At 32.5% G+C, this 15,116-nt stretch overlaps 1 protein-coding gene across 1 annotated transcript in view; it reads right to left on the bottom strand.

Moving 5' to 3' along the window:
- LOC114330652 (alpha-L-iduronidase) overlaps positions 1-15,116 on the bottom strand; it is a 196,023-nt gene that overhangs the window by 101,963 nt on the left and 78,944 nt on the right. The window contains exon 7 of the mRNA XM_028280057.2: positions 12,364-12,611. Within this exon, the coding sequence (XP_028135858.2) occupies positions 12,364-12,611 (248 nt within the window). The remainder of the gene's footprint in view (positions 1-12,363; positions 12,612-15,116) is intronic.

The following is a 15,116-nucleotide window of genomic DNA, read 5'->3' as shown; positions in this document are numbered from 1 at the left end:
GGATGATGAACCGGAGATGGAGTCTGCATCAGATGCTTGGTCTGAACATTCAGATTCCGACTCAGATGAAAATATACCACTGAGCACTTTGGTTAAATAATGTGCTCTCTACCTTTGAAGTTTAGGTTTTGATACTTTCAATTATTAGATAATAATTATAATTCTTGACCCTATATACAGTATGAGGCAAAATAAACAGTACTGAAATGAATATTGAAATGTTTATGATTATTTATATATCTATTATACATTATATTAGCCTTCCAAACATTATTTACGACGACGCACGTTCCCGATAAAACCGATGTTAAAGATGCCCTCTGGCCAGTGGCGGATCTACGGGGAGGGAAAATGAGAAAATTGTCCCTCCTAACAAGGTTATTTAATGCCTATAAGTTATATTTATGTCTTTTATGTAATCTGAGTTTATATTTTTTATGTCTTATGGTTGGTTTTTCATTAGAAGTTCCCCTTAGGCAAATTTCCCCTCCCAAGGAAAATTTCTAGATCCTCCAATGGCTCTGGCACGAAAAAATCTTTAATTATTCTAGTCCACAATTCCGAAATGATAGACGGTTGACTCCTTCAGCATTCCCCATATGTACGCATCTGGTGGCGTTAGTTCTGGTCAGTGGAAACTCCCAAAATTATCGCGCAGTATTCGAAGAGACTACCTGGCAGTGTGACAGGTTGTTCCGTCCTGCTGAAACTATTGTTGATTTTAAGCTTGGATCGTTTTCGTAACATTTTCCGTATGTCCAAAAATAGTACTCCACCATAATTTTTTTTATGCAAAACTGAAAACCATCCTGGAGCATCTAATATTATCACATACGACATTAACATACCTTATACTGATGTTCGGAAACCGCTCAGTACGTCTAGGCGCCTGACACATAGAAATTTGAGGCATACGAATTTCAGTACTGTTTATTTTGTCGCATACCGTACATGTATGTACTTATATCTTAGATATTAATAGATATTATTAAAGTAGGGGAGACCGGGGCAACACGAGACTCGGGGCAGAACGGGAAATGCATCGGTGTGCATAACTTATAGTAGTCATAATATTGGCAATAGCGTCATTCGAACGAACGTGGGTTGACTCACTTCAGTCATTGGAAAGAAACTTCTAGTCACGTAGTGTGCTTCTTTACAGACATAAAATCCGCTGTCTCTTGTTTTGTTAAAAATTTTGATGATATTTATAGAAGTGCTATGAGGTGAGTAAGCAAGTTTTATCACGTTTTTCATTCAAATATGATAGATATGTTACTGAGTTTTAATATTGCGTGCTGTGAACCTTTTTATATCTTTTACGTTAGAAATTACTAATTTTATTTTAAATTATGTCTGTTGGGACAAAGCGGTCGGGGCAAGACGGGATATTATCCCATCTTGCCCCTCTCTCCTAAATTACCACTACTTTACAGCATTTAAACGTAAGAAGAATCTCACTAAAACTTAAACTAATAAAAAAAATCAAAGAAAACTAAAGGAGAAAACGAGATGGACACTGATTCATCAGAAGATGATGAGGATTGTGATTGCATCTACTGTGGATACTTATATTTGCAGTTAACTGAAGGATGGGTAGTGTGTTGTGTCTGCAATGGATGGGCTCATAATTCCTGCGCAGGTGTTGAGGATGAAGGAAGGTGCTCATATTTGTGAACTTTGCCAGCCTGACTAAAATACATTCCTATTTTGCCTCCTAGCATTTCCCATTTTGCCCCGTAACCGGGGCAAAATGGGAATTTCGGACTGATACGTTAAGTTCGTTATAACCAAATAACTAAGCAATTTAGATTATAAATAAAGTAAGTTATATGAAGTTTAATAGCAAGTGATCATGTCTGACTGTTATTTTTTAATACACAGTTTAGTTTTCTTTCTATGATTTTTCTTTCTAAGTATCCCGTTCTGTCCAGGTCTGCCCTATGTTCCTGTATTTATTTTTAAAAAATATATTTAAATTACTAAAATTGGTAGGATATTTTTTTCACGTTTCAAGTCTCAATTTAGTCAAAGTCAAAAATATATAAATTTTCCCATTTTTTCGAATTTTTCCAATGGTCTGGAAAAAACGGAAAAAACCTGTTTTTCCTCATTTTTGCGTTTTTTCCGATATGTTAAATCGCTAGATACATATCATCTGGTCCTGGGGCCTTGTTACTTTTTAATAAGTTTAACATATGTGTAGATAATAATTAAGGGTATAAATTACAAAAACAAAATTAGATGTTCCGGATTTTTGTCTGACAGTGTAGAATGAACTTATCACAATGTTGTTCTGAAGCTATTTTATAAATTCAACATATCAACAACATTCAAAACAACAAACACATTGAGATCTATTCTATCTAAAACTAAACCTAACAGTGAACAAGAAAGAACAAAGAATTGTATTTATAAAATACCTTGTGAATGCGAACAATTTTATATAGGTGAAACGTCAAGACCATTAGACGTTAGAGTAAATGAACATCAGTCTTATATAAAAAATAAAGAATTTGATAGATCTCCAATATGTCAACACGCATGGGATAATGAACATAGAGTTCAGTGGAGAGATTCAAGTATAGTCCTAAAAGAAGCAGATAGTAAAAAGAGAAAAATCAAAAAAGCGGCTCTAATTATGCTAAATGAAACCAATTGTGTCGCAAATTCCTCGGTAGAATGCAGTAGGATGTGGTTACCCATATTAAAGGAGGAAGTCAATAGAAAGAAAATACCACAGTTAGTAAATCAGTAACATATCGAGTTAGTACATATTTAGTATTTTAGTATTATTTAAAATTTAAAATATCAAGTCAGAATTTGGTATTAGTTTTGAGAGTAAACTAAATCTAAACCCAAATACTTACGATGTCGGGATAGTATCACGAGGTTTTTTCCTGGTTTTCCCTCGTGATTTACTATGGAATCTCTAACGCGAGAATTTCAGTGCCACGGTTGCATTTGGTTGTCTTTTTAAAGACAGATCACATGCTATGATTTTTTGTGACGGATATTCTTGAGTTGGGATTGATTTCATGTAATCGAATGAACTATCTTTTAGTAAAGTCGTCCCAGGAACGCAACTCATCAATATTGGCAATATCATTTTAAAATCATCTACTTTAAAATGTATAATACGTGTCTGAATTGCCGATATAAATGAGTCAGATTAAATAAATTATTGGAAGAATTTTTTACTAGGCAACAACATTTTTGTTTATTTAGTATTATTTTGTATTTTGACAACGACACCCGACTTGGGTGTCGAAACGTTAATAAAATCATTTTTAGGTAAAATTGTGGCTTATTTCCCATTTGAATATACTTGAAATTATCACAAGAATTCGGTAAACTATGATTCCATTGCAAACATATAATTATTTTTATTGGCTGTGTTGATGGTCGTCACATTTATGTCTGAACATTAATAATAAAATTATGTCGGACGTTAAAATAAAAGGAGAAAAACAGTCACACTAATTTCTGTTTATTTCAATTATAAAGTAATACAGCAGTCTAATTCAGTAAATTATAGAACGAAATTTTTTTCATAAAATGATGCTGACGCGTAATTGGACGTTTAATATTAAATTTACCAAAATTGGGCAATTAAAAGTACTATGCGCGACCTATTATATATGTGAAAACAACTCTACACTTCTACTGTTTACTACTAATCGATACTGTCGATAGTACTTGCTGCTATGAGAGGTCGCCACTGTAATCCTATACGGTTGAGGATTATATAAGTCGCCACTATGTTTTTTGAAATAATAAGTACATATAAACAAGTTGGACAAGCGTTATACGGGGGATGTATGAGGAGCCTTCTATAGTAACTCTCTTTTCTAACGTAAATTAGAGCAGATAAGTACTCAGTTGATTTCCTTGTGCCATTTCCTTTTGATTAATTTAAAAATATTTAACTATTTTTTTCTCTATCCACAATATCAAATATGTATTTTTTTTGTAATCCTAACTAGAATCTTTCTACTCTGCTGATGCCGTATTACTTTTTATCGTTCATTATATTTGCTGTTATTACAAGTTAAAAAAAATCTTGATTAAACATTTCAACTCTCTTTTCTAACGTAAATTAGAACAGTTAAGTACTCAGTTGATTTCCTTGTGCATTTCCTTTTGATTAATTTAAAAATAATTAACTATTTTTTTCTCTATCCACAATATCAAATATGTATTTTTTTGTAATCCTAACTAGAATCTTTCTACTCTGCTGATGCCGTATTACTTTTTATCGTTCATTATATTTGCTGTTATTACAAGTTAAAAAAAGTCTTGATTAAACATTTCAATCAGTGTGGCTCTGATACTATTTTTCTTTAGTCCATTTACTCACGGTGTTTGGTTCAAATTTTAAAGAACCACTTGAAATGACATGACGTTTGTCACACACATAGCTAAAATGTCAAAAAAGGGATGTCGTGCCGATGTGTGCTTTTGCTCTGGGGATGAGTTTCATCCCTTCTCAGAGGTGAAAAAAATTACCGTTCAAAATAAGGCCGGAAGTGGACTAACTGACTAATTCTAAGTAACTTTAGTTATACAAGGTTTTTTCACTTTTCAACACTTCTCAGATTATTTGCGAGTAAATATTATGTTCATTTTTCAACAAGAAAACAACCTTTTTTGACGTTTTTTCGCAAATAACACAAAATCGAAAAAAACATTCTTAGCAAAAATATAGCTTATAAAAAAAGTGAAAAAACGGTGTATGGATGAGGTATCTTATAGACCCAGTAAAACAGAGTTGTAGCCAATGAAAAATAGGTTCATATTCGTCAAATTCGAAATCGAATGTACATCGAATATTTCAACGTGAAATAATCAAAGAACGAAGCACTTTTTGCTTCTCATTTGGCAAAACTCATTTAAACTTTTTCAAAGTGTATACAAAAAACTTTATTTTTGTTTTTTAAAAAGTTTCTAGCAACAAAATAAATTTAGTCCCTTTTTTTGGTAAAAAAAAACCTGGAAAATCACCCCCTAATTAGAATACTTAATATTAGCATAACAAAATTATACTTCACAGGTTGCTTTACGTATACCTTATTTATATCATAATATACAGGGTGTAACAAAAATACAGGTCATAAATTAAATCACATATTCTGGGACCAAAAATAGTTCGATTGAACCTAACTTACCTTAGTACAAATATGCACACAAAAAAAGTTACAGCCCTTTGAATTTACAAAATGAAAATCGATTTTTTCCAATATATCGAAAACTATTAGAGATTTTTTAATGAAAATGGATATGTGGCATTCTTTTGGCATGAACATCCTAAAAAGAAATTATATTGAAATTTGTGCAGCCCACAAAAATTTTATGGGGGTTTTGTTCCCTTAAACCCCCCCCCCCCCCTCTAAACTTTTATGGTCGTCCCAATTAAATTATTTTTTTAGTACCATTAGTTAAACACAATGTTTTTAAAACTTTTTTGCCTCTTAGTACTTTTTCGATAAACCAGTTTTAATCGAGATGCGGCTTCTTTTTTAATATGTTTACATAAAAATTTTATGGGGGTTTTGTGCCTTTAAACCCTCCAAATGTTTGCGTACGTTCCAATTAAACTATTATTGCTTTACCATTAGTTAACACAGTGTTTTTAAAACTTTTTGCCTCTTAGAATTTTTCAGATAAGGCACCTTTTATCGAGATGTGGCTTCTTTTTTAATATGGTTCAAAGTATACCTCAAATTGTAAATTATAAATAAATTTTCATGTTATTACCAAGTCTCTAAAATCGTACTTACAGTACACAAATATGTGGTGGAGATGACAAAATATTCAAAATATCTCACAAAAAACTAACTTTTCGAAAAGTACTAAGAGGCAAAAAAGTTTTAAAAACATTGTGCTTAACTAATTGTGCCACAATGATAATTTAATTGGAACGTACACAAAAGTTTGGAGGGGGTTTAAGGGAACAAAACCCCCATAAAATATTTATGGGGTACACAAATTTCACTATAATTTTTTTTCAGATGTTCCTATCATAAGAATGTCACATGTCCTTTTTCAAAAAGAAACCTCAAACAGTGTTCGATCTATTAAAAAAAATCGATTTTTATTTTGTAACTTCAAAGGGCTGTAACTTTTTTTAGGTGCACATTTGTACTAAGGTAAGTTAGGTTCAATCGAACTATTTTTGGTACCAGAATATGTGATTTAATTTATGACCTGTATTTTTGTTACACCCTGTATAAGTTATATTAATTCATTGGTTTTACAGTACCTATTTTTTTTAATTTTTGATTTTGAAAAGATGCTTTTTTAAATTATTTAAAAATTATAAAAATTATTACTGATGCCAAAAATCTAAATTTTTGGATTTTATTATATTTTGGATTTCTTGTTTTTTTTTTTTTGTAAGATAAAAGTTGGTTAAGATATAGCTGTTAGCCCGATCAGGGAACATAAAATTTTACGAAAACCTCCAAAAAATATGTCTTATATTATATAAGAAAAAGTTTACAATTCTACATCCCCTCCATTTTACAAACATTGGGAAATACGGGGTGAAAAATATTTTCTCGGGGTGAACAAATATACGTTTAAAATAATTCCGAAATTGGATGAAATGATTCTAAGTAACTTTTGTTCTATAAAGTTGTTTCACTAAGTTAATATTTTTTTAGTTATTTGCGAGTGAATATGTTCATTTTTAACAAAAAAAAACATGATTTTGGACGGTTTTTTGCAGATAACTTTGCAGATTTGCAGATTTTTTAAAGTGTTTGAAAAAAGGTTTATTTTTATTTTTTAAAAAAACTTCTAACATTAAAAGTAAGTGAGTTACGCTCAAAATATTGTTGGTCCTTTTTATTTTTTGGTAAAAAAATCGCGAAAATTACCCCCTAATTAACTTCCCAAATAACATTAATCGTTACCGCTTCACAAGTTACTTTACTTATTGTATTGTTTATATAATTTAAAAGTTTCGTTGGTTCATAGTGCTCATTTTTGAAAAAAAAATGGGTATAAAATAAAACCTTTTTTTTAATATTGAAAAAAATGGAATTTTTTATGGAATAAACTGAAAAAATTATTAGTAATACCATAAATCTGAAAGTACGTTTTGCTTTTCTGAATATTTTTGTTTTTTTTTTGTTTTCTTTTTAGACAAAAATTGGTTATGCTATGGCTGTTCAAAATTTGCCTAAACTCGTGATTAGTTTCTCGTTCAAGCCATTTTAACTACAGCTTTTTCAAAAATATGCAGTTTGAACCGATGAAACTTACAGATCATGTGAATAATACATAAGCAAAATAGCTTGTCAAGTGGTAATGATAAAATTTTTTGTGATGCTGATTTTTTTACCAAAAAATAAAAGGGACCAACAATATTTTGAGCCTAACTCAATTACTTTTAATGTTAGAAATTTTTTAAAAAAATAAAAATAAACCATTTTTCAAACACTTTAAAAAAGTTGACATGAATTTTCCCCAAAAAGTGCTCCGTTTTTGGGATATTTCACATTGAAATATTCTATTTGGAATTCGACGAAGAAGAACCTTACTATAACTCTGATTATTAGCTATAACTCTGCTTCTCTGGGTATACAGACCTCACGCATAAACCATTTTTTTTTTTTTTTTTTTGTTAAAAATGAAAATATTCACTCGCAAATAACTCGAAAATTATTGACTTTGTGACATAACTCTATAGAACAAAAGTTGTTTAGAATCAGTCATTTTATCCAATTACGGTCTTATTTTCAATGTATATTTTTCATCTTCAAGAGGGTCTCTTCAAGAGTCCCCTCTATTTTTGTAAAATGAAGGGGATGTAGAATTGTAAACTTTTTCTTATATAATAATAGACAATTCCAACTACCTATCCCCAAATTTTCATCCTTTATTTTTTTCGGTCAGTATTTGATCGGGCTATGTTCAAAATTTGCATACACTCGTGATTAATGACTCGTTCACGCCCTTTCAACTGCATCCCTTTCAAAAATAAGCACTTTAAGCAGATCATGTAGGTAAACAATACATACAAGAGTAAAGCAACTTGTGAAGCGGTAACGATTAATTTCATTTGGGATGCTTATTAGGGGGTGTTTTTCACTATTTTTTAACAAAAAAAGAGACTAGCTTTATTTTGAGCGTAACTTGTTTACTTTTCATACTAGAAACTTACAAAAAAAACAGAAATAAATATTTTTATAAACACTTTAAAATTGTAATGAGTTTTCCCCAAAAAGTGCTTCATGGTTTGGTTATTCCACTTAGAAATAGTGTATTTGGAATTTGACGAATATGAACCTATTTTTAAATAACCCAGTTTTAAATATCTTGGTTGTCATATTACTGAACAACTAGATCCAGATAAAGAGATAAAATGTAGAATCGAGATAGCCCGCACGACATTTTTAAAAATGAGGTCATTCTTCTGTAATGATACCTTGCAACTTCAACTTCGAAAGCGCATGATTAAATGCTACATTTGGTCAGTCCTCTTGTATGGTGTCGAAGCATGGACATTAAAAATATCCACCATTAACCGTTTGGAGGCCTTTGAAATGTGGCTGCACAGACGTATACTGAAAATACCATGGACGGCTATGCTGACAAATGTGGCAGTCCTTAAGAGGAAACAGTAGCGATCAACAGGTAGCCAAAACGCGTTCCAAGATTGCGGCTGTAATTTTGAATATTTTTTCGAGATATTTGGCACACGTATTCGTAATATACTAAAGAATGGAGGTACAGAGCCCAATTTGAAAAATATATTAATATGTGGAAATTACTCTGTAATTAAATACAATATTAAAAAAACGAGCCTGTGCCGCCATTAAGAAGAACAAAGAAATACACTTTCTTCAAATAAACTTTTTTATCCGATGCCTAGATTTTGTGTCATTTTGGAACTACTAATTTTTTTTATTTCATTAGTAGTTCCAAAATGACACAAAATCTAGGCATCGGATAAAAAAGTTTATTTGAAGAAAGTCTATTTTTTTGTTCTTGTTAATGGCGGTACAGGCTCGTTTTTTTAATATTGTATTTAATTACAGAGTAATTTCCACATAATAATATATTTTTCAAATTGGGCTCTGTACCGTCATTCTTTATTATATTACGAATACGTGTGCTAAATATCTCGAAAAAATATTCAAAATTACAGCCACAATCTTGGAACGCGTTTTGGCTACCTGTTGATCGCTACTGTATCACCTTAAGAGAGCAAATGCTACCCGCGAGCTGCTTGATAATATTAAATATAGAAAGATTGCCTATTTTGGACACGTAGTAAGGGGAGACCGGTATAATATTCTTCAACTTATTATGATGGGTAAAATCGAAGGACGCAGAGGAATTGGTAGAAAGCAGGCCTCTTGGTTGAAGAATATCCGGGAGTGGACAGGAATAAAGAAAGCAGAACACCTATTTAAAATAGCTCGAGACAGAGACAGTTTCGCCATGTTAATCGCCAACGTCAAGGGGACTTGATAGGGCACGTTAAGAAGAAGAAGAACCTATTCATTTAGCTACAACTCTGATTCTACTAGATTCTATGCTCGGTTTTTAAACCAAGAGGAGTAATTGAAATTTACCGCGGCGTAATGCTTTTTTGTAATTTAAATTTTGACACTAATGGAATTTATGAAATTTTGACACTAATGACATTAATTTTGACATTAATTAAGTTATATCGGCGATTTTTTTTGTTTTCTGCGTTATTGCTTTACTTTTTAGATTTTTAGTCTACTTTTATATAAAAACAGTTGTTTTTAGAACTCTTTAGCAACGTATTAGTATAATATAATATGTATGGATTACCGTCAAAGGCCGATATGATCAACCAAAAAAGAAGATATATTTGGTGATTTTTCTAGTAACTTTCTTGGGTGTGAATAGAGAGTGTGTGTTAAAAACAAACCGTAGAGACCTCATGCATGCACCATTTTTTTCACATTTTTATAGTCTATATTTTTGCTACGAATGTTTTTTCGATAAAGTACTTACTTTTTGAGTTATTTGTGAAAAACCATTTAAGACGTGTTTTTTTTTTTTTTGTTGAAAAATCATTATATTCACTTGCAAATAACTTTGAAAAGTATTAACTTGGAACTTGGTGAAAAAACGCTATAGAACAAAAGTTGATTAGAATTGTCAATTTATCAATTTCTACTATTTTAAACGTATATTTTTTCGTCCCAGAGAGAGGGTAGAACTCACTTCCGGGCAAAAGCAGACATCGGCACAATATCACTTTTTTTCTTTGACATGTTAGCTAAGTGTCTGCCAAATTTCATGTCAATCCAAGTGGTTCTTAAAAATTTGGAGGTTTTGCAATATTTTACCGTCAGTGAATGGACTAATAGAACCTATAACATATTTTACTTTGTAACATATTGGTTAGATATTGTAACAGTGCTTGTGTAAGTGGTCATAGTAGCCGAACACGTTAATTCTAAATAAAAAACTCATTATGTAGAAGTTAAATGTAAATAAACAAATAAACAGAAAATGTCTTACAATAACAGTTAAAAAAAAAGAATGTGTGTACCTTGTACGCACGTAAGAAGTTATATTTTTTTCTCTGATTCTGGCCTTGGTTTAGAACTAGAATCTTTAGCCACCTAATTGTATAACTTATCACTAACTCAGGTGTAATGTGTAGTGTGTGTGTTGAGTAAGTGTCTTGTTACTTTGCAAAGTCGACGTCATTGTCTTTGCAAAGAGACGCTAATTGTATCCGAACGTCTGCGGTCCCTCCGGTGAGTATAAGTTATACTTCTATTATATAATTTCAACGAAATAAATATACTGAATAGTTCATTTGTATTTTATTGAAATATTAAACGAACTTTCTTATCTACCACTTTCAAAAAATTTATTAAAATACAGTAGAACCCCGCAAATCCGAGCCCCGCTAATCCGAACTTTCGGCAAATCCGAACCAACGGAAAGTGAAAAAAATTAAAAATTCAAGACAAAAACTTAAAAACAGGATTATACAGAGTAAAACCAGAAAATTCAACAATCAAGGATTAATAGGTCTTTGACATTTAAAATTTCTTAAAAATGAATACGTACTTGATACGTAGTGCTTTTACGTCGGTTCTCTTGTAGTCAACTTGAGTCCAAAAATATAGTCCACACTCTAGCGAGAACGTTTGCAGCCCTAAGGAGGACGCATGGAGGTGTAGCGAATTGACGGAGCCATGTTAAACCATTTACTTACGCATAGGCATTACATTATGACCGGTAACGCATCAGAGTTCTGCTCCACATAACGTAGAGCCATGCCCAGAGCTTTAGTGGCATCTGCGTGTGACACTCGATATGGCAGGGAAACTTCTTCATCGCTTTCGTCATCTTCATTAGGGTTGCCTTGAGGTTGAACCAAGTCTACAATGTCTTCATCCGTAAATTCTTGGTGCCCATTGTCGTGAGCTTCAATCCATTCTGTAATTTTACTTTCTTCTTCGTTTTCTCATCCTGTTGTTGTACGACTTCTAGGAGGTCATCTTGTAATGGAGCGTGGAAAAATGAAGCTTTTTCAAATTGTAAATCTAGCCAGTGAGTTAGCGACTAAACACAAACAATGACACTGGCTCTGCATCAGTGACATCAATCTGAGATGGGTGGAAGAGGGAGAGAGTGAGACAAGTGCAGTGACTCAAAACCAACGACAACAAAACCTTTGAATTATTAGTTAGGCTATCTATCTATCTAATTAGCCTTCTTCGGTCCATCTTTGGACATAGGCCTCCCCAATCCTTTTCCATTCTAAGGCTAACTTTCGGATAATCCGAACTTTTCGGAATCCGAACAGGCTGTCTCCCTAATTAGTTCGGATTTGCGGGGTTCTACTGTAATACCAAAAATAAAAAAAAGAATATGAATCGTCCGGGATTTGAACCTGGGACCTCTCGATCTCTGGTCCAATGCTCTACCAACCAAGCTATCAAGCCCTGTGTAGGTGACGTCTCGGATATAATTACACATCACGGTGTCAAATAGATCAAGTGAAGTATAAAAATGTTATAATAGATATTTTATTATCTTACTCCCGAGGAAGACAAATCCAAAGACACAAAAATTATAATTAATAATACATTTAATAAAAAACACTAATATATTCTTTTAATTGCGCTGATATATACATAACTTAAAAGATTAGTAACGAACTACATACTGTCTGTGTGCGCATGCGCCCAGAATAATAAAATTTCACTCTCAATCGCGCCTAAAGAAGTATAACTTCAAAAAACGATATCGCAGTTGCCTCTGTCTAGCAGTGTATTATAAAATAAGCTGTATTGTTCTCGTTAAATTTAGCGTTAGGTATATTTTTTCTCTCTGATATTTGTACAAACTCACCTCGCAAGTTGTCGTCGTAGGTCTCATTACCGTAAGCCAAAAGGACGGAAACAAATGCCTGCTTGTGTCGCTTAGTCGACCGCGTAGCTATGGTCGTTAATAAGGGATCAGGAGAGGATGCCTGTGCCTGTGCCTGTGCCGGTGTTGGGATCCAGGAGTTCCCCAGAAAGGATAATAAGGCCATTAGCGAGTACACGGGTTTTTTTATAAATTGGCTGTGAGGGGGCGTGGTGGTGTTCATCTGAAACCTTCGAGAGGGATATCATTCTAACTCAAACAGTGACGTAACAAAGAAAATTTTGGTTATAATAGAGATATCGCCAATGCATTTTTATCGCACGTCAATAGCGAAATACGCTATTTTGACATGTACGCAAGTGCAGAGGGAATGTTACGCTAATACCGGATAACGTGTCCCGCTATATAGGTCGAAATAAGGGACGGTAATAAATAACGTTAACGCTAATTTGACATTTGGAATGAAACATAAAAATAATTTATAGAATACAAATTTTATAAACCAAAAACTGTGAATAATATTGTTTCCTATGTTGAGAAACACGTTGCGTTCTTATTTTGTCTACCATAGACTACTTTTTGTGGTTAGGATATTAGTGATTCAGATATTTTATATTATTTTGATACTGATTATTTATATTTATTGTTTGTTAAATCATTAAAATTAAAATGCATGTCAACCTGCTCAATATCTAAATTTATTTTTCAATAAAAAAAACAATTACAGTACCTATTCCTCAACATTAATTTCTAGGTTACATTTTAATCCCAAAAGTCGGTTTTCATAATAACGTTAAGCCCCGCCCCCAGAACATTTGCGATAACTCTTTTGAGGTATGTGTTGAAATAGACCGGTATCCGTTATTTACGTCTTGACACGCTATTAACGTATGCCTTTGCGATATCTCTTTAATAATATATTAAACGATCAGTATTTAATTATGCCCATAAGTATGAGTAAGACTATGTATGTGTAAGAGTAAGAGTTGTTGGAGAGTATGTAATACGAGTATATTAACGATATACAAGTATAAGTAGTAAACAAAATAATTTATGTAGAAGTTAAAACTTCGGTTTTTATAATGGTATAAAATTTATTAAAACCATTAAAAAGTCATCCAAATGGAATAAAAAACATCAGAACGTTTTCGATCTAGCAAGGTCATATTCAGTGACATTCTGTGTAGTAAATAAAACTAGCCCACTAGTTGAAATAAAGTCATCTTAAATACATGGTAAATTTTATTTAAAACGTTTTCGGTCTAGTGAGACCATCATGAGTAAACATTTACGATACTAGGTCCATGTTTAAGGATTCACTTTAAGAGAACATAAATTTCCCTGCTCTAAAAAGGGCAATTCTCCCAGCGAGTGATACAGACCAACTCCATAGATCGATAAAGTTCAAGATGTAAAATTATTGCAGATGCTAAAAAATATAGGAATAGTTGATAAAGATATTCGTGTAAACCGTCACCGTAAAAATTGGAGATAACTACACCGATGAAATCTCCATACAACGAGGAGTCAAATAAAGTTGCATTTTGTCCACAACATTGTTCAATGTTTACCCAGACCATTTATAAATAAAATCGCTTGAGAGACAGCCAAATAGAATGAAAATTAACAGAGAATTATTCAATGTAATTAGATATCCATAATGTAATCTGGAATAAGAACATCAAGGGAAAAACAAAAAAAATGATATACCAAACAATAGTAAGAGGCATCATGACATATGCCGCAGAAATTTGGGTCATAAACAAAAAAAACCCAAAAATGCATGCTGGCAATCGAAATGGAATACTGGAGAAGATGCTGTGGTCTCACCAGAAGAGACAGAATAACAAATGAGGAGATAAGGAGAAGAATTCAAGTGGAAAAAGATGCCCAGCAATATATAGACGAGAGAAGACTAAAATGGTACGGCCACGTACGCAGAGCAGAAAACACTTGGATAAACAAGGTTGCAGAATGGAGCCCAAGAGGAACGAGAAGAAGAGGACGACCGAGAAGATCTTGGAAAAATGAAGTCGACGAAGCCATGTCTAAGAAAGGATTGGAAGACGGAGACTGGGAAGATCGAAAAAACTGGAAGTCCTGGCTGACGGAAGAGAAACGGCATTAGCTGGAGACAACCCTTTATATATACAGGGTGAGTCATGAGGAACTGTACATACTCCTACCTCGTATAGCGGCCCCTATGGGGAATAACAAATGACCATTAAAAAGTGTCTGCTCCCATTGTTTAATAATATACAGGGCGAATTTCGCATTTTGACAGAAATTTATATTCGTCATAATTTTTGAACGGTAAGATCGATGTGTCTCTTATTTTGGTCAATCGTTACACTATTACCACCTAATCAACTGATTTATTCAAACTAGAAAAAAATCAGGTCCGGCTTTAAAAAATTAGTTCATTTGGGTCTTAGAAAAAATTTCACCCTGTATACGCTTTTTGAAAACTCTAATATGAATTTTACAAATTAGACAACTAGGCAATTAAAATGGCATATTTATTTTTTCCCCACACGATTACTTAACTTTTTATTAAAAAATCAAATTTGTCAAAATCGCAATTTTACCATAAAAATAAAAAAAATTAAACAACGTTTTCTTAAAATTAAAAGTTTTACCATTTTTTTTTCTATAACACGTCTAGATCTAAAACTCCCCATAACACTTCTCTTTGGACTCTATAGTTTAACATAGACGGGATCAAATAGATAAAT

Source organism: Diabrotica virgifera, chromosome 5 (assembly GCF_917563875.1).
Source record: "Diabrotica virgifera virgifera chromosome 5, PGI_DIABVI_V3a".
Taxonomy (NCBI): Eukaryota; Metazoa; Arthropoda; class Insecta; order Coleoptera; family Chrysomelidae; genus Diabrotica; species Diabrotica virgifera.
Note: the sequence above shows the minus strand (reverse complement) of the source record. Positions and strands in the feature narration are given on the sequence as shown.